Source organism: Homarus americanus, unplaced genomic scaffold (assembly GCF_018991925.1).
Source record: "Homarus americanus isolate GMGI-L3 unplaced genomic scaffold, GMGI_Hamer_2.0 scaffold6317, whole genome shotgun sequence".
Lineage (NCBI taxonomy): Eukaryota > Metazoa > Arthropoda > Malacostraca > Decapoda > Nephropidae > Homarus > Homarus americanus.
This window is the reverse complement of record NW_024730668.1, coordinates 3,420,160-3,441,313: the sequence shown is the minus strand read 5'-3', so window position 1 is coordinate 3,441,313 and position 21,154 is coordinate 3,420,160. Positions and strand designations below refer to the sequence as shown.

General features: G+C 43.7%; 1 protein-coding gene across 4 annotated transcripts in view; it reads right to left on the bottom strand.

Annotated features, from left to right (window-relative positions):
- LOC121867179 (putative uncharacterized protein DDB_G0271606) overlaps positions 1-21,154 on the bottom strand; it is a 183,416-nt gene that overhangs the window by 23,305 nt on the left and 138,957 nt on the right. Inside the window, exon 1 of one of the 4 annotated variants that reach the window (XM_042366971.1) lies at positions 13,118-13,733. The exons of the other annotated variants lie outside the window; for them this stretch is intronic. Coding sequence (XP_042222905.1) covers positions 13,118-13,456 — 339 coding nt within the window. The 5' untranslated portion in view covers positions 13,457-13,733. Of the gene's footprint in view, positions 1-13,117; positions 13,734-21,154 lie in introns of those variants that run through there. 4 annotated transcript variants of the gene reach the window in all.

Sequence of the window (21,154 nt, the reverse complement as noted above, 5' to 3'; positions counted from 1 at the left end):
GTACAAGGGTGGGCGGCAGTGTATATGGGTGGGAGCCAGAGTGTACCATGAATGGGCAGCAGAGTGTACATGAATGGGCGGCAGAGTGTACACGAATGGGCGGAAGAGTATACACGGGTGTGAGCAGAATGTGCACGGGTAGGGGTGGGGGAGGTTCAGACACTCCCGGGTTCTGGATAAAGGTGACACACGGCCTGGACAACAGCAGCCTCCCCTGACGTCAGTGGTTAATATTACCCGCGGTTAGAACACATCACACACGCGGTTAAAACACATCACTCCCGCGGTTAAAACACATCACTCCCGCGGTTAAAACACATCACTCCCGCGGTTAAAACACATCACTCCCGCGGTTAAAACACATCACGTGAATAAAGGAATAAAAAATACCCATCGAGGTTTGTGATGCAAGAAGTGATCTACGAATAAGATCATGTTGGGTGACTGGTGTGACAAGGCTATACCTCACCTCTGGGGCTGTGTCGATTTACCCGCACCAGTACAGTACAACTACGAGTACAGGTGTGTTTGATCTCCGTACAACAAGGAGTCTCCCTCTGTGGTTTGTTTCGACAAGTGTTAGTCACTCGGGTAACTCATGTGTCTGCAGATACATTATTTTCTGGCTCAATGTTCATTATAATAAATAATATTAATAAATACTTTTATATCCTCGTATATGTCAGTTCTCCATCGCCGTGAGCCGTAGAAGGCGTGGGTCCTGGTACCGGTACGGGACAATGGCAGGGATACCATTACCGGTAGGTAACTCGATATTGAGCGCCGACACCTGACGCCCAGCCTGTGAGGGTGGGCGGAGGTGGGCGTGAGCCAAGCACAGGTTTACACCACGAGTGAGAACATAAGGTAGGGGGGGCGGGGGAGACCCGCAGGAAGGAGGAATATTGATAGATGGATGTATGAACGAATGAGAGAGAGAGAGGTGGGGGTAGTAGGAAATGTGAGAAACAGGAGAGGGAAGGAGGGAGGATGTGGGAGGGATCAACAGTTGCCACTAACACACAGCATCATACAGGCAGCAACAAGTCGGGGGGTGGAGAACAAGCTGACAATAAGCCCCTGACACCTCCACCCCACAGCCAGCCATCCTTCCTGGTAGGTCACTCAGGGGCGTGGGCGAGGTACAGGAAGCACTACTGTAACGTGTTGTAATGCGGTCTAATAGTTACACCCCCAGAAAGCTTACTCTTACAGTACATAAAGTATACAGTACAGTCATTTACACAACCTGTTGGGAACACCTTTGGTTATTTAGTGTCGCCGAGGGTTGGTAGTTTTGTAAGAGCTTCTATTTGGAGAGCTGACCCTGTGTTGTCTTAAGTAAGCTGAACTTTACCTACTGTACACTCTCAGTACAGCGTGTACATGTTTATCTTTCCGGTCAACCACATACCGTACACAATAGAAATTCAAATTCCGGGAACATTTATACAGCTTCGTCAACTTACAGTTTCAACAACTACGGCTCCCCCTATAATCCTTGATCTATACATTACTAAATTATGTTCAATTCATGCAAATAAAAATTTAAAGAGCTTTTAATGTTCTAATAAACTTACAATGATCACGAATGTACAAAGCGCTATTTTCAGCATCATCTATGAACCGGCAGAGATTAGGTTAAATCCTTTTATTCTTCCCAAACAGTAACCAACAATCATTGTACCAAATATCGTAGTCTACAGAGAATGATTTTTTTTTTTATTTGATGCAACAGGCAGATAGTTCTTGCCAAAAACGGTTCTTTAGTGAGACGTGTTATATCATGGAATACAGTGAACTAATCTATCGTTGAACTTAGACCGAACCACTGTGAGACTGAACGGATTTGGTGAACCAGTAAGAAGAACCGCCGAGGTGAGGTGTACTGGGGGACCAAACAAAGACCAAACACTAAGCCAATGAAATCAGTCACCGGAAGCCAACATGTTTATCCTGCCAACGGCTTACTGTTCCAGCCTGGCGGGGAGTGACGGAACGTGCTGTAGGGAAGTGACGGAAAGTGACTGGGAAGGTGGGGATACTGTGGAGGAAAGTGAAGGGGGAAGGTGGGGGTACTATGGTGGAAAGTGACAAAGGAAAGGTGGGGGTATTATGGTGGAAAGTGACAGGAGAAGGTGAGGGTCCTGTAAATGAAAGTGACGGGGGAAGGTTGGGGGTACTATGGAGGAAAGTGACAGGGGAAGGTAAGGGTACTGTGGTGGAAAGAGACTTGGAAAATGAGGGTACTGTGGCGGAAAGTGATAAGAGAGTGAGGGTATGCATTGACAGAAGTTGGTGGAAAGTAACAGCAGACGATGATGATGATATGACGTCGACAAACGGAAGAAACATTTGAAAGTAACAGCTGAGAGGAAGGTAAGTGCGTAAGCTGACGAGAAGGGGATAAAGTGGGCGGAAGAGGAAGAGGGGATAATGAAAGAAAAGATGAAAAGTGAAAGGAGAGCCAAGGAAATGGTGGAGGATGATGGGAAAGTAACACGACATCATGGAAAACTGAGGTCACGCTCGGAAAGTAACAAAGTATAAATGGAAAGTGACACCAGGAGTAGAAAGTGACACGAGAGAAACGAAAAGGAAATTTAAATCAAGTAACGTGTTCTCTCTACTGCAATTTTCTCCCGATCATTTAATGAGTGAGAGAGAGAGAGAGAGAGAGAGAGAGAGAGAGAGGTTGGCAGTTCTCACCAACTTTTTTCTCCATGTTTGTCTGAGTGTTTACATATAACGCCTTGTGTTATTCTTTCTCAAGGAATGATAGTGGCGGTGGTGTCAGGGGAGGATGGTGATGGTGGTGTCAGGGGAGGATGGTGATGGTGGTGTCAGGGGAGGATGGTGATGGTGGTGTCAGAGGTTGGTGGTGGTGTTGTCAGAGGTTGGTGGTGATGATAGCGATGGTGGTAGTGTTAGGAGAAGATGTGAACAAATAAAAGGCATATACACATACAAAACAAACACACACAAACACATTATATAACACAACAAACACAAAACAAATCCCCTCTATCAAAATAACCTAACCATAACACAAACCACTAAAATAATGACTTAGATGCATAAAAGAAAGTCAATGAAATGTATAAAAAAAAAGACAATTATATTACAAGACGCAGTAAAACATTAACAGGAGGGAGACGAGTGAGTTGAGGTATTTACTATTACGGTTGGACTGTACAGGGCATTCTAACTCCACCTTAAGCCCGGTACATTCTCACAGCTGGGTGATGACACTCTTGGGCGCCTCTCTCTTGTAAGTAAATATAACGAGAGAGAGAGAGAGAGAGAGAGAGAGAGACATGAAGTTGTTAAGTTGAGAGTTAATATCTGGTACCAATAATACCCACTCAAGCGTCAGGAGAGAGATGTACAGTACAGTAAAGATAATACGTATTCGCCGCCAGGCATCGTAACGCCAGGCACAGTAACGCCAGGTTTACCAGACTCACTCCCTCCACGATACAAACAGCCAAAATACTCGCCTTGTCACTTGACCATCGACAAGAGTTGTGACTTTAGTAAAACGATCTTGATTGGTTGTTGTGATAATACAAGTTCTGACAAGAATACCAGTGTAGGGTGTGTGTGTCAGCGCCCCTCCGATGTACTGCAGGGGGGGATTAATAAGTGCCACGACGGTTTATGCCCACACGGGGTTTGAGAGTAGCGCCGAATTTTCGTTCTTTCTCGATGACTGGGAACCCCCCTAGCAGGTCTATTCACTGTCCCATGACAAAGATTCGCTCGCTGGTCTTGGTGCATCAACCCGTGGCAGTTCTCGTTCCAGTTTCTTAATAAAGTAATTTGCATCAACTACAGCCACAGTTTAACTCACACTATGACAACACGCACCACCATAACCCAGGATCATGAGAGACCCCGTTAATACCCCAAGGACAACTGTATCGTTTATAAACTAATAAATACTATCAACTACACCGAAACTCCCCTCATTTACCAATTTAAATTTGTATGGTTCGTGCTGGAAACAATTGTTCCTACCGTCACCCTCCACCAACAGTTCCATCATTATATATAAACACCCCCCCCAAAAAAAAAAAACTTCCTTTGCTGCAATATAATAGACAGTGCTTCATCCACTACCCGAAGCAGACATGTAATCCACAGCCGCTATGATGTGAACAAAATAGCTTCACGTAACACTTTTAAGATACACAAATTATGACCTCGAGTCACTTTACTGGCGGGCGGAGGTGTGGAGGAGAGAGAGGCACCAGGACCCGCCAAGCATCAAGTGTGGGAAGGTGGCCACGCCACAACGGGTTATATTGTGTGGTGGTGTTGTGGTGGTGAGGGTCGAGGCTGGTGGATACTCCTTGGACATGACTTAGCAATGCTTACATTTCTCTGTCTACCTGGTACTGTGGAGATGAAGAACGAGGGGGAAGAGCTTAAAATGGTGTGAAAACGTGAAACATGAGAACAGAGGACTAGTTAAAGGGCATGATAAGAAAGAGGGGGAGAGGAAGAAGCAGAATTGAAACGAGTAATAAAAAAATGAGCATGAAGTGGGACGTGAAGGAGGGGGGAGAAAGCGAGGGTGGGAAGGAAACAGCAAAATAATAGATAAAAGGGGAAATGGAAAGTTAACTGGGAGACAGGAGCCAGCAGCCAACAACGCTTCCCATCAGAAAATGCATTATTTAACCTTTTCCAAAATCTGATCTCACTTAAAAACATAATTTCCTGGCGAAAATCACTAAAACAAACATACGAACACTACTTGAAGATGATCCTCCCTTCCAAGAGTTATTGATCAGCAAAACTCTATAGATATCGTCATGTTCGGCGCAACCATAAAAGCAAAGCCTGAGTACCAAGACCAGCCAGTGCAAGGTTCAGCTACATTTGAGATGAGTGGTGGGTGTCGTAGCCCACGCTCGGACACAGCGACATATACCACCAGAGAAGCACCGCACAAACCAGGCATCAATTTTTCAATTCGAACCTGCTAACAAAGGTCAGCTGTCCAGCCAGCACCAGGCCGTTCCCAGCGGTAACAACAATGGTGGAGGAGAGGAAGAACTGGGCGGAGAGGAAAGACGGGCATTTCTATCAATCATATCTAGATTTTCAGCCAAGGCGATGGATCAGTCCTTGTCGAAAATCAAGGATGGGCCCTTTCTTGTGAAGAGGGCGGGTAACTGTTGGAGTGATGAAGAGGATACGTAAGACTTGATATATTGTTAGCTTTTCTATATACTTCAATGATTAAGCAAAGGAAATCTGTGATATATGAGTTTATGATAAGTTTTAAGGTGTGTAACTCCCTGTACTTATTCCTGACAAAAGCTCTGAATAAGAGGATCATAATCCATGGGTTGATAATTATCTTACACTACACGTTGTTTAGTTGGCTTCTAAGTCTAATTAGAGCATTAGAGCCTCGTTAAGACGTGGTATTTAAAGACTTGTGCCTCTGAAGTAAAGCAATAAATGTATCCGAGGCGTTAATACCGTTTTGATAACACACCAAACTGCCTCTCTCTCTCTCTCTCTCAGCTACTGCTTAACCTGGTTGGCGTCTGTATGTAGCTCCATTCTCACTTTGGTTCAGGTTCTTGTATGTGATCTAAACATTCGTAACATTACGCTGATATACACTGTTAGCGTGAGTTATCGTCAGAGATTTGTTCTGTCAAAAGCAGGGTAAATAATATTTCATCATAGGGCTTTGTTGACCTTTCAGCGAACACAGTATGTTTTTTAATGACATCTAAAACGCTTATCCGTCGACTCACTGGCAACCTTCTAATCAAAACAGTGTCCCCGAAAAGTGTTTTGTCTTCCACCGTCACGGAAGACGAACTTGGGAATAAATACAGCTCGTCTGCCCGTCCGTACCTCAGGATATTATGAAAAAGATAATAAAAACGATCAAGATTGGATTCTGGCCCAAAAATTCGATAATTGGGATTTTCTGTTATTATCTTGTAGAAATAAGGTTCGTTGGACTTCATTGTGGCGTGGGACCTGGACGTTATGGTGCAGGAGGTTTAAGTAAGGTTGCGTCAGGTTGTGTCTTACATGTGTACGTCAGGAAAGCCAACTCCATATGCTGAGAGGTTCACCAGCCAGGCCTGCCAGCCCATTAAATAACCCTCACACACTTGTAAGGTCTCCCCCGGCACCTCCTTGACCCTGACCACAGACCCACAATAAGCCTTCCCAGTTCACCTCTCTACACCATATTATATCCCCTTATAGACCTTCAGTACGATAAGGTGACATACGATTATTTCATTGTCACGGGGAAACAACGGAGAAGATATCGCCCACTGCTGTTAACCCCACGAGAAAAAGGTTTCAAGTTACAGCATGTTATTGCAACCCTTCATTTAGTCGCGCCGCGGAACACAGTCACGGTGCACGGCGGAGATTCACACGGGGCACTTTACTCTCGTGTGGGAAACGTGTACTAAACCCCGGTAATTGGGTACAGTGTCTGTGTGTTAGGGTGGTTAATTCTCAGGAGGTTTATATCAGTCATGAGGTTAAATTCAATAACTATCTCAAACTGTAGTGATACCCAGTCAGCCTTGGAAACTCAGAGGCAGTGTTCAAGAGTCATTAGAATAATTACCAGATTGCCTTTTTTCTTATCTCAGATCCTTAACCACTGTGTTGAGAAGCACCTGTAATAAAGTTCTGAAGAAAAATATGATCGAAAAAAAGGTTTAAAGTGCTTTTGATCCTGTCCAGAAACCTCACTACATGTGCTACAAAAACACTAATTAAGGACCCTAGGTAAAAAAGTTGGATCCAGAAATACGGACTAGACCAAATTCTCTCTCGTATCCTACGACCACATTACTGGGTCAACATTGAGAAACGAATAGGATATTGGATGTGTAAAATATAGTTTCTGACTGGATATGTAAACAGTATTTTCCTCCTTCCAAACTTCAGTGTACCGGGTGGTTAATATTTTATAAGAACCGCTTTGCTTAAGAATGAGAGGTCACTTTCCACCTGGAGGGCTGGAACGACCCAAAGTGATATTTATTACTCTAGTGGTCAGGAGCGAGAGAGAGAGAGAGAGAGAGAGAGAAAATAACACTACAGTACACTGGCAAAATATACAATCTTCCACTTGTGCTTTCACCAGTAGGTCAGCTTACTGTACAACTGCAGTCACTTTCCCTGCAGTTACTCCCACCACGACACAGGTTCAATACTGCCTCCCGCTAATTACCCTACAGCTGGTGGCCACTTGGGGGTACAGGGAGAAGCAGCGAGGGAGCGGAGGGGGGAGTTGCGGTGAGTCAGCTCTCGTTCGAATCGGCCATACTCACCTGGCCCACTCACCAAATTCGTCACCTTCGCCAGGCGTTAAGATTTAATTTCGATACGTATTAGGTCGTATGAGTGTGGCTGACGGGCGTAGGTATGTGACGTATCAAGTAACGCGCACGGTACTTGTTGCCACCCAAATCGGTCGTACAGTGTGTGGCGTATATCGATGACAACATTAACTAATCATTACTGAGACATAGAAAGAAAAAAATAATAGAGTATAAGCGCGCATACACACACGTCGATTTATATTCAGTCCTTGAAGTAACAAAATCAACCTTTTTACCTACCCTACCCTACCCTACCCTACCCTAACCTTTTACCTACCCTACACTACCCTAACCTAACCTAACCTTTTACCTACCCTACACTAACCTAACCTAACCTTTTACCTACCCTACACTACCCTAACCTAACCATTGACAACGACATACAAACGACCCTTCTAAACTTAACCTATAATAACCTTGTAATTCTGAGTAAGTAAAGGTAAACAGAGGTACAGTATGTAAGGTAGGGTACATTGGTCGGTTTTCTCTCACTAAACACTCCCGACTGACACACATACAACAAAGCAATATAATTTATTTACACTTGGCTTAGTCATACAGGTGCACCATTGATCCGCGTGAAGTCTAAACCAAACCGATTTCTCTCCTCTAGATATTTTCGCCGATGATCTACTACACTAGAATGTTTAACTATTATGTATGGATGAATCATGTTAACTCACCCCTGTCATCATGTGTTCCTCCTCACACATCCTAACTGCATCATTCACTCAGGTAAAGTGTGTACCTCAGTGGACCAAAGAAATATTCCATTCTCTTCAGCTTAATTTCTGTGAGTTCATTTCCTTTTCAGTGGACAGTGATAAACTTTTACGGTTGTCACTTTACGGCAGTGGATGTGGGCTCAGCAGGACAGGAGTAATTAAGGAGACGTTCCCACACGACCACAGGTAAGCAGGAAACTGACGTTAATCAGCTGAGCGGTGCCGGGAGGTCGTACCAGCATGTCGTACCGCTATGCTGTTCCCTGTAAGGTACGCTACACTAACGAGTGATTATCAATTGTGTGATAATCAAAAGTACTATTTTATATATTTTCGAACGTAATGACACCTTTATTTTTCGCCACCATTGAGTTGTTGTTCTTTTCCTGGTTGGAAGTTTTCAACGTAAAATATTTCCTATAAGCATAAAGATATGAACAATGAGGACATTTCACTATATTATACCACATACAAATCACATTACGTCAGTTGAGTATACAAACATACACACAATAACACAGCTGAATAATATCGACTACCCACAGTTCTGCTCAACACAGACTCGTCTTCCGCACACCTGCCGTGAGCTGCCAGACGCACGACACACAGTGATTCACACATTTTCTTGGGATTTTTTCTTCCTGGAACAACAAGAGTCATCCATCCCCCGCAGGAAGTACAACAAAAAGTGGCCGGGTAGCGCGTATACTGGCATGATGCTCTTTTGTGCTCACGGTCCATAATATTTCTTTCGTAAATGTCAAATGGGAGACAAAGCTGATAGTTTATTACTGGAGGTGATAATAACAAATGTATGTGTGTGTGTGGGGGGAGGGGGGGCTAATGTGTCTGTCTTTCTACAAAATCATTTAGAAGTCTTGTGTGAAAAAGCTTTTTATTTGTGTCACTCACCACATACTTAGCTCTTGTGCCCCCCCCCTCCCCACACACACACACTGATATCCAAGTTAGGATAGATTGAGATTAAATATGATTAAGCGTGATCAGGTTATCTTAAGCTTGATAAGGTTAGGTTGTATGCAGTTAGGTTATATGAGCTTATGTTAGGCTATGTGTAAGATATGTGAAGTTAAGTTAGGTTACAGTGAAGTTATGTTAGGTTACAGTGAAGTTAGATTAATTTATATAAAGTCCGATTGGGTTAGGTTAGGATGCATGAAGTTAGGCCGGGTGAGACTAGGTTGGTTAGCTGAGATTTTGTCACACAACTGCCTCGCTAATACTCTAAGTCTATGATGAAACCTGTCAAATAGTCACTGTGCTACGTGTCCCAGCAGCCCTAGCGTGGACCTTGTGTTGGTTGGGAACGTGATAAAAGACTCTCTCTCCAAGAATGTAAAATAATAATAATAATAATCAATAATAATAATAATAATAATAATAATAATAATAATAATAATAATAATAATAATAATAATAATAATAATAATAATAATAATAATAATGAAAATTATTATATATATATATATATCCATCGTCTTCAACTATTATTATCGACATAGAATTATAGCTGCATCATCCTATACTTATATAACTCATCCACTATGAAGAGTCTATCATCCTTAGTGTCAGCGGATGGATGATGGACGTGAGAGCGGATTCATTGGTGTCTCAGGCTTGTCATGGTTAGGTTAGGTTAGGTTAGATTAGGTTAGCATGCCACTCTAGGCCACAACATTCCACCGAGGTTCCTGGGGGTGTTATTAAACTTGTGATGTATCGTAAGGAGGTCAGGAATCGCTGTGATCTATCGTAAAGAGGTCGAAGATCACACCACGTCTCCTTCCTGATGAGGTTGAGAGCCAATAGCCTACAGGTCGACAGTAAGATTTGTTATTTCCCTTCCTCGACAATTTCTCAGAACTGCGACGAAATCATGAGGTGTCTTTAATTTCCTGGCGGATACTTGGTGATGGTATTACTCTCTTGTGTGTAATTTTCTCTATTTATTTTGATTGAATGTTACTCCCTTCCCTCATAAGTCACACACACACACACACACACACACACACACGCACAGGGCAGTGGAAGAGAGAGTAACGGGCATCAAGGAGTCATCCAAGGTAGTCATTAAGGTAGTGGTTCATTAGCCTCCCCATAGTGCCGGACTAGGCCTACCTCCTACCTGTAACCCCCTCCCCAACACACACACACACACACACACACACACACACACTTCATTTTTTTGCCGAGGAAGGCCCTATTAAATGAGAAGATTCACCCAAAGCAAGACAATGTTCAACGCCAATTTCTTCCTCAACGGGAGAAAAAAAAAGCTGGATTTTAGTTTTATGAGAACATGGGGAGATAAAGTGGTGCCCTTCCATCCCTCCCTCCACCCCACACCCCGTGACCTCCTCCGTAGCCCACCCACAGGCGAAGAAAGCCATTGTCACCCTCAGTTCCTCCACACACACTAACGGAACCAAACCCCCTTAACACAGCCTTAACCCTCGACCATAACACACCACCACCACCACCTGCACCAGCCACTGTAAGACTATATCCCCTCGCAGACGACATCAAAAGGTTCTCTTCCCCTCCACCCCACCTTCTTCCTGTTCCTCGCCTTCCAAATGGGATTCTAAGCTCAATAAAATAGCTACTGGCTCAAAGAGATAAATAGAATGCTGAAAATTGGTCCCTATCCTAGCCTAACCGTCCATCCTGCCCTTCCTTCCTTCCCTACCCCCCCCCCTTCTCCCTCCTTCCACGCCTTCAATATAATTTTTAACCAAGACTCCAACGACCACCCGGTAATGATCCATCGCCCACGTTGCCACACTTGGGAACAATTAAATTTCCCGAAGGAGAGACACTGCCTGATTGTTCCACTCGCTGGTATAATGATTCTGAAACATCCTTCTCTGCATGTTATGATTTTCTTTATCCCTAGAATTGAGGATTAAGCGTTAGTATTATATTAATAAAGCGTACCTTGAAGATCACACACACACACACACACACACACACACACACACACACACACACACACACACACACACACACACACACACACACACACACACACACACACACACACACACACTACAAGAAGGCAAGCGAGAGAAAAGTAATCTACAACTACAGGTGTCTGAACTCTTTACTCAGGCTTTATAAATGTAGTATCTCCTGAGTTACTACAAGAAGATAATACTGCAGCAGTAGCAGCAACAGTAAGAGCGAGGAACTGAAGACACAGGAGGCGGACAACGGTAAGAGTCACGCTTCAGTTTGTCTGCATCATCATGGTCTTCGTCTTCCTGCCTCGTCGTCTTTACGCTTCAGCTAAACTAGCGTCGATGAAGGATGAATATAATGAATAAATCTTGGTAATTTAGTTGAAAGAAAAAGGTTAACACAGCTGTTAAGTTGAGGCTGCATGTGTGGCACTGAGAGATTACCTGAATCTAAAGTAAGACGTAAATTATCGAAGCTGGTGTTATCGAATACAATACCCGTGTGTGCGTCAGCCACCCCATATTCATAGCTGCCAGGACACATAAGGAATGTGTTACGAGGAAACACATCAACGCATCACTACATGTAAACTGAGGACCAACACCGCCTAATCTCTAGTTTACTTCACAATGGAGATGAATAAATAACACGGGAAGGTGTGAGGGTGGAGCCTCGGGCGTACACAGGGTGAAGGGCGTCACACCCAGAAATTCGTTACCATAGGCTCTAAATTTACGAGATGTAGAGCCCTGAGCTGGGGGGTCTCGGTAGGGGTCCCAACAAACGGCGTCCTCCTCTCCTCTAATCAGCTTCCCTCGGTGGTTGTACTGTACGTGTAGAAGCCGTTTATAAATTAGTTCAGTCGTGTTCATGAGGAAGAAGAGTTACCATCACAACCTAGGCGTCGTCTTTGTCCTGTTCAAGTTAACTGTTTAGTTCAATTGACTAATACCAACGAAAGTTTACATCCGCTCAAAGCGCCCTCGTCCAGTAAGTACAGCTCACTTGACAAAATTATACTCTTTTTCAGTCAAGACCATTATTTGTAGAGGTATAACTGACTACAAATAAAAGCTTCCTCTCAAACCGCACTAAACTACCGTTATTTCACAAAAGTTCATCCCTTACTAAACTTAGTGTATATGCAGGAAGTACTCTAACCGTCGGGACTTACCACCAGTGAAGTTATATTCCCACAGGAACACATTGGTGATGTATTAGGCCCGAGTGCTCCCCTAAAATTCCACAGTTCTTGGGTGTATTATACATCTTACTCCGCGGCTAATGTTGACAGAACGCTTAACCACCGCCATCTGTCGGGAAAAGCTAAACTCCACCTAATGCACATAGAAAATTAGGAGCAATTTTGTGTTGCGGAGGAAATGGTTTATGACTCCTTTCCTTCCGTGGTGGTCAAGCCCCAAGACAGTTAAATTACTCAGGCAGATCATGTCAGGTAATTGTAATAGCAGGACGTAAACACGGGCAATTAGCCGGTAATAAATCACTTACCTGGGCCAGCACACACCTGGGGGCAGGTCCAGGCCGCTGACGACACAGGACACCACCAGGAGAGACAACAAGAGGCGGTTGAGGAAAGTGAAAATTTACGGTTGTCGTAAACCAACACTTTCTTTTACCCAGTTCTCAGTCACCTTTCTTTTATGGAAATAAATCGACAGTCGCAGTCCATTTAATGAATAAATATGTAAATTTACCTCCCAGTAAAAAAAAAAAGTTTTAACATCTTAAAAAGAAAACGTAAGTGTAAACACTCTGGGTTCCTTATTCAAGTGGCGAGCAGCCCCTGTGGATCACTGTAACCTCTGACTGTATTATCCCAAGAAACACAACAAATTGAATAAAGTTACCACAGTGCAGCCTAAGAATCAATGTCTTTATTCAGTAAACACCGAGTGAATCTTATCTTGTTACACCTGATCATGGTAACGGACGAGTACTAGCGACCTGTGGAGGGCTGCTCGAACTTGTTGCCCAGAGGGAGGTTCCTCACGACCTACTCACCGGATCAGTCTTCCTGCGGCGGAGGTTGAAACAGAGAACCTTGGGGCCCTGGATGTTCTTCCTCTCCCTTCGTTCAAACTCTTCCCTCCTCTCCCAGATTTCCTTCCTCCTCTCCCAGCTCTTGAGACGCCGCTCCAGGCTGGCTCTCCTTCGTTCACTCTCCTCACGCCACTTCTCCTCCACGGAGGTGTAGTGGCCCCCATCCTCCTCCTCCTCTTCCTCCTTACTTTCCAAAAGAGGCGTCCCCTTGAAGATCATCGGGGCACTAATGTCACTACAGTCCAGAATCCGACTCCTCTGCCTCTTCCCCTTCCTACCAAAGCGGAAGTCACTCACCATTGTTTCCAGTGAACACAGACAATCACCCCTTAATAGTCACTCATTAATATCTTTGCCAAGAAAACACTGACAATGTTTTCCTTTCAAATGTTTTCTTTCAGGACAAAACTCACTCCACGCAATACATTTGGTTCTCACGTTTGTTTGTCTTTATCACTCCTGTTTTTTTTTCTGACGCTGGAATACACATCCTGTTTGATGATATGTTCGAGATGTTAGTGTTGTTTTGATTCTTATTACTTTACTAAGAGATCAGACACTAGAGGCAGCCTTAAACAACATCACTGAAGATTAAAAATAACATGACAACAGCGGTGATAGTAGTTGTTCATGATACCATTTGCCACTACCATTATCACAACACCACCTACCACCGTCATGATACCATCTACCATCACTACCACCACCACTACCACGGACATGATACAACCTACCATCACCACTGACATAAATCAACCTACCACCACCACAATTACCACCATTACAGTTCGCCCTCATACAACCACACTTAACCAGCTTGATGGAAGATGAATCACTAAACAAAACAATATTAACCCCCGAGTGACCATTACTGTATTGTAGTTCTTTTTCAGTTACTTTATGACAATAAACCATTAATGATGAGTCTGTTACGCGTCTTTATAAGTAAAATTATTTCAAAATGAACGTTCTCAATGTTATTATTCCGTAAATAACACTACCTCCAGGAGTTTCAGCTCTGGAAATTCATAAATAAAAATCAAAGAAAAAAATCAACCACCAAAAATAACGATACTTAAGACTTATACATAGGAGAGCAGTCAAGTAACACCATCCATCTTGTTTAGACGTGATTATCATGGTTTTTATAGCGAGGCGCTTCTCTTCCTCCTCCAAGCGAGACTCACCACACGCTATACAAGTCCCCCCCCCTTCACGACGCCACTCATAGAAAACTGAAGCCTTAACTCCCAGCCAGTCACGACCTCGCTGATCGATCTAGACGAGGGGGAGAACTTTTGACGGTGGATGGATAATGTAAATAAGAGAGAGAGAGAGAGAGAGAGAGAGAGAGAGAGAGAGAGAGAGAGAGAGAGAGAGAGAGAGCTTAAATGCGGGTTGTACAGCACATGTTACAACTACTGGAGGTGAACGTCCGCCAAAGATGATAACAGATGCCCCAAGTTAATATATCTTTCTGTTGTATTGTTAACCTTGGCGAAGATTTTAGTTTTTAACGATTTTTGGGCGGATAAACTCATTCAGCGTGATGTCAGATTCTGAGTACAATGAATTTATATAATAATTAAGAAATATTAATCCCTTGGAGTACGATGTCTTGACACTTTAAATACAATGAACTATTCCTCGGGTACAATGATACGTACTCAAGGGCTGGTTATTGTACTCAAATGGTTAAGTCATCACACTCAAAATGTTAAGCCATTATACTCAAGGTATTGTCATCATATTAAAGGGGTTGTCATCATACTTAAGGGATTGTTAATATATTCAAGGAGTTATCATCATACTCAAGGGGTTGTCATCATACTCGAGGGATTGTTAATATATTCAAGGAGTTATCATCATACTCAAGGGGTTGTCATCATACTCAAGGGGTTGTCATCATACTAAAGGGATTGCCATCATCGATTAAATTTCCAATCACCATTAATATTGTCAACTTCGCGAACACTTAACAATGAAGATCGCTAACGGGAAACTCCTCGCTAAAACTTAACAAGGAAGGTCGCTAACATACAGCTCCTCGCTAATGACCCACAGACGAGGTGTTAACTTAAGAGTGGTGGTGGCAAGTGCCGGGTCAGATGTGTGACTGCCTACACTGGGGTGCCAAGAAACGTATTTAATTACAGAAAAAAATAATGTAGCATCAATGTCATTCCGGAGGTTCATATAATGTGTTAGCTTAGAGAGAGAGAGAGAGAGAGAGAGAGAGAGAGAGAGAGAGAGAGAGAGAGAGAGAGAGAGAGAGAGAGAGAGAGAGAGAGTTAAATCGCATAAGTTCGTTTTCTATCATATTACCTTGAAGACAATTGATAACACTATAGATAACATTCACTACTGGTATAAATAATGCTGAAAGTATTTATGATATCTTTACTTTAAATTTTAAAACTGATACATATAGTGTGTGTGTGTGTGTGTGTGTGTGTGTGTGTGTCAGATGGTTGTAGGTTCAAATAGGCCCCAATCTTAATGGTTGAGGGCCAACCATTAGGAGTGGGGCTCATTTAAACCTACAACTGGTCAGTCCTCTGTGTTAAACCTTGGTACTGCTGCTACAACTATTGCCTCAGTTGGTACTCCTGACGTCAACACAACAGTGAGTGGCGCTGGTCGTGTGCATCTCTCTCTCTCTCTCTCTCTCTCCACTGCTGTCTGTACCGAATACTAACAGGAAAACAGAAACAGACAGCACAAATTACAGTGGGGGTACAGGAAGGTGTAGCACTTAGGTCAACACAGCTGTACGTTTTGTCGTCTCACTAAATGACGGTGATGTATTGATAAATATTCCTGGTGTTTAACAATAGTTCCAGATGACAAACTTTCTCACACACCTTTATCTTGAACACTTTACGGTAATTATCAACGCCACAGTCAGCAACACTAGATCGATCTACTGATAAAAAGTGTAAGAGGCGATGATCCACTTATGTGTATGAGATGAATTATTTTCTTACGCAGTCGTAACTAAAAACATGACCAGATTCTCCACGTCTAACTTCTCACAGACACAAAAACATTTCCACAGTCCCCGGCCACCTGGAGCAAGTCTCTATCAGCAAGTGTGCCTCGACCCTACCCAGATACTAACCCAGGATGAAGGGGAGCACACTAGTCTTTTATATCATCTCCACCGTACACAGGAACCACAGCCCTAAACCCTCGCTTATAACCAACCGCGGCGCCCCTCAGTCCTCCCCTTAACAATGGGTTGATGGGGAAAGAGGGGAGGGGGGAACACCAAGCGGCACACAACACCACCACTTCCACACCACACACACACCCACCGTCGCCCTCAACACCACACTACTGACTGAGTGACTGTCCGTGTCCACCACTACTGCCCTCATGGTGCCTCCGCCCCCTCGCTTCCCTCCCCGTTACCCCCCCTCGGGCCACATCTAGTAAAAATCCAGAAAGTCTTACATTACCCATAAAAACATTTTGCACATAATTATGAGTGTATAAAAATCATTCATTCATTCACGAGAACAATGTTTTCATCAGACAAAGAGGTAGAACGAGAGGAGAGTTATTCAGACCATGAGATTTTGGTAACAGCATCGGGGGGAACCAGGATGAGGGGCTGGGAGGGTGGACCAACACAGCCGGAAGTAGATTTTGTTTCCGTCTGGCATGTTTAGTGAGTCATTTATGCTTTGTTGTGGCATGTATATTCTGCCGACTGGCGATTTAAACCCGTCATTTTCACCCTCAGGAACGACAGGTTGGCGCAGGAAGTCTAGTTCTACCAGGTAGTTATGTTATATACGAGCGACAATAAAAAACAGGAACCAGTGGGTCCTCCCGTCATAAAGGCTGGGGACGTGTTATCATAGGTTGGGGGACAGATTAATCTCGTCAGCTCATACGGTGTACTTTACTATCAATAGGAAACAGTCTAGAAGTGCAATATTTTAACACCTCCCTGTGTCACCACACCCCCACTCTCACCACAGTACTTCAGCTCAGGTACTCGGGTAGCAACACGTAATAAACAACTCAGGTTTTAGTGGGTTACACCAGTTTGTGAACACAGGGGGTGCCGTGAGCTCCTATAATGTTATGGACACACATGTTACATTAGTTAGTCAAATTTTGTGTGTGTGTGTGTGTGTGTGTGTGTGTGTGTGTGTGTGTGTGTGTGTGTGTGTGTGTGTGTGTGTGTGTGTGATTAGGACGTACACTGATGGTTTCTGGAGAGTGTTGAACTTTGTCTGTGTCTGGCAAGTGTTTTTTTAGCGCGGGCACGTGCACTAATGCCATTATCGGCGTATGGTTTGCCAGATGCCGTCCTCGACAGCTGCTGGGGCAGTGAGAGGAGGAGAAGGAGGAAGTGAGTGAGATGGAGTTTGTTTGCGTCTATATATAATACAAAACATAGATGATGCATGATTTCCGACTCTCTTTCACATGCAAAACATTTACATAATGTTTTTTAAGGCACATAATAACAATTCTTTACGGTCCTCTAAAGTCTAAAAGAACCTCAGAAGTCATTAATCTTCCCTTGCTTTCATATCCTCCACACACCCGAGACCACACCACAATGGCGAGCCTCATACACACCCCACACCCTCATCCTCCACTTCACAACCCTCACTCCGGCTGTGTGTGTTGACTTGGGGTCTCGTATCTAAAACTTAAAGAGGTGATCTTCAACTTCGTGCCCACCCATCGTAATAGAAATCTTGCTTCATTCATCTGTCACTGATTTGAATGGTTCTTATATTTCAGGAAAAAAATAAATAAATAAGGTGGGTAAATATCAGAAGATGGATTTGATATCTACTGTAAATATTTTGAGATAAATTAATATAAAGTTTAGGAAGATAAAGGTATAAACGCACACAATAGCAATTCAAAAAGAAAAACAAATGAAATCCGACACTTGCCCATCCTCATGAATAATGAATGAGTGAAATAAAATTCTTCTGTCAAGCATCATTAGAAGGATTGACCAGAGAGAGAGAGAGAGAGAGAGAGAGAGAGAGAGAGAGAGAGAGAGAGAGAGAGAGAGAGAGACAACAGCAGAAGCAGACGACAAAGGAGGATGCACAAGATCGTGTTTTGTAACCAGCTAACTGAGAGGAGGGGAAGAACCCATGCGTGGTCGATAGGCACACAGGATCAGATGTCACGACTCGATTGACCGGGTTCACTCACTCGAAACCCTCCCAGCTGTTGCCTTGTGGAGTGGATCCTTCGCCCTTTTCACAAGTTCGTGGTCACAGGCGTCAGGTTTCGTCAACTCTTATGTACGAACAACGATCCATTACAAAAATCAATCTCTTCCGTATGTGTGTAAAAGGTTCCAGGAAGACAAGGTTTCAGGTTAAGTTTGGCCCCCGACATAGTGAATTACAGTTATAATGGGCCCAAATGTAATGGGCCTAAGATTTAATGAACTCCAAACGTAATGGGCCCTAGAGATAATGGATCCCAGATGTACTAGCTCTCTCATGACTGGAACCCATTAGAATTGAGACCCATTTAAGGCTAATGCCCAAACAGGACGATAGGCTCTAATCCTAATGGTCAGGTTAGATTCGAATAACTTAGAGCCGAGTAGAATTAGGATCTATTTCACCTGTGACCCAAGGAACTATTTCATACAGTACTAACAGTTTCATTTATCTTTCTAATTTGCTTTACTTGTGTCAGTATTTTTATGTATCAATCATTCTTTTCTCTCTATTCACTCTACATCATCCATCACTTCCTTCCTCTTCTCTCCCTCCATGTTTTTCCTGCCGTCATTTTCGTCAATAAACAGTCCATCAGTGTAGGGTGTGAGGACAGGCGGAAGTGAGGAGAGGCAACCAGGCATACGATATTGGCACTGTTTGACACTTCCCCTCAAGTATTTGTGGCACTGTTTAGCACTTCCTCTGGTGCCTCTGCGTGACCTACAATCACTGAAGAAAATTATAAACTCTATGATTGGGATGACAAGGAGTTGTTTTGTCTCATACTTCTGACGGGGCCTGTTAAGTGATTGGTCAAACTGGCCCCAGATCTAGTAGGCCCCAGGCTGCCTTAACTCACACATTTATAATAACAAAGTTGGTTTCCATGATAAATAAGCCCAAGGGGTCACGTCTTTCCTTTCGGCCCTGGGCGATGGTTGAGGTCAGCCAGGGTAGGAGGGTCAGGTCATCTGTTAAGGTCATCAGTTAGCTACGTCTCACATGACCTCGCCATCACCACCACGACACTAGCCAGGCTAAAGTTTTATTCCCTTATATTATTTTTGTGGTGGTGCGTGTATGTGTGTGTGTGTGTGTGTGTGTGTGTGTGTGTGTGTGTGTGTTCATCCACCCTTCCCTCCCAACGGTTTACGGACAGTATTATATGGAGAGAAAAAAACGGATTATTTTAAAATTTCGCGCTCTGTTACCCTACACCAGGACCTTGCTTACTTGTGTATGAGTTTCACCAACATCCGGCTTTACTGTAGGTGGAGTCAGCGAGAGCCGGGCGGAACCATCTATGTGTACAGTATATGACATTATTTCACGGTCACCCAGTAATCTAGCGACCACCATGACACGAGAGCAAAAAACTGAAACACCACAATGAGTAGACAACCTTTTTTATCCACCCAAATTATTTATTACCAGACTTTAAAACGCTGCTGCCAGGAATCAACCGCACAATGACTTACAATGATCGCGTGATTTAGAATTTATGGTGGAAATAATAAGTTCTGGATTAATGAAAATCAAGTTCAATCATTAACCACAAAATTAAGGTCATTTATGAATTAATTATTTTCACCCAAATAAAAAGAAATACAAAATAATGTTCAATGTAAGTCCGACAAATGTTAATATTCACGATATTGATGTAATATTTTTAATTCAATGGAAAGATTTTTAATTAGAGAATATTCATAATACCTCCCACCAGGACACACACACACACACCAACCCTCGACCAACACACACACACACACCAACCCTCGACCAACACACACACACACACACACATGCGCGGTGGTCGTCGGATACAGGTGAAGTCGTTAACACAGCTGTGCCTCACTATCACCTGAACAGTTCCCAGGACAGATGTGAGTCAGGATTATACATACAGAAACAAAAACACCTGCTCTCTCTCTCTCTCTCTCTCTTGTCTGTCTTTTTGTGTGTCTCTGTACGTGTTTAAATCCCTCTTAAAATCCAGCATCAGTCGCTAGCTGGACCATCACACAACTTCACTAATCATTTCCTTTATTTCCTCCATCACTCTGGTCGATGGATCATACACGCACGAGTAATATCGGAAGTTTACTGACCATGACCGGAAGTGGCTGGGATCCGGGAGTGGGGGGGGGGTGCCAGCGTGGAACTGTGGCCAGCCTGCAGGTGACCCCTTCCTCCCTCCCAACCTACCTTCATGGATAAGGGAACAAGGATAGGTGGAGGGGATGGATGGGAGAGGATAGATGAGAAAAAAGTGAAAGTGGGAGGTGGTGGCTAGGGAGGGGGGTATGTGGGAGGTGGCGACTACAGGGGTGGGGGAGGGGAGGTAGTGTCGATGGGGGGGTGGGGGTAGATAATCAAAGGGTGTCGCAAGAGCATAGGGAAAGTGAGGTTGAGAGGGAATTGAGAGGGGAGGTGGTTGGGAGTTACTGCACGTAGGAGTGTGTGAGCATCAGGCCGTGAGAACAGGCAGGAATCATGAGAGAGAGAGAGAGAGAGAGAGAGAGAGAGAGAGAGAGAGAGAGAGAGAGAGAGAGATATATATATATATATATATATATATATATATATATATATATATATATATATATATATATATATATATCTACACTAAATACAACTCACTTTTCTCCTCCCCATCACTACAGGAAATTGGGAGAAAAAGTGGGAGGGGAGAGGGGAGAATGAGGCCAACGAGGTGACAGTAGCAGCAGTGGCTCCCCGGATCATCACCCCGTCAGTTGTCAAAGTAAAGGGCGTCACC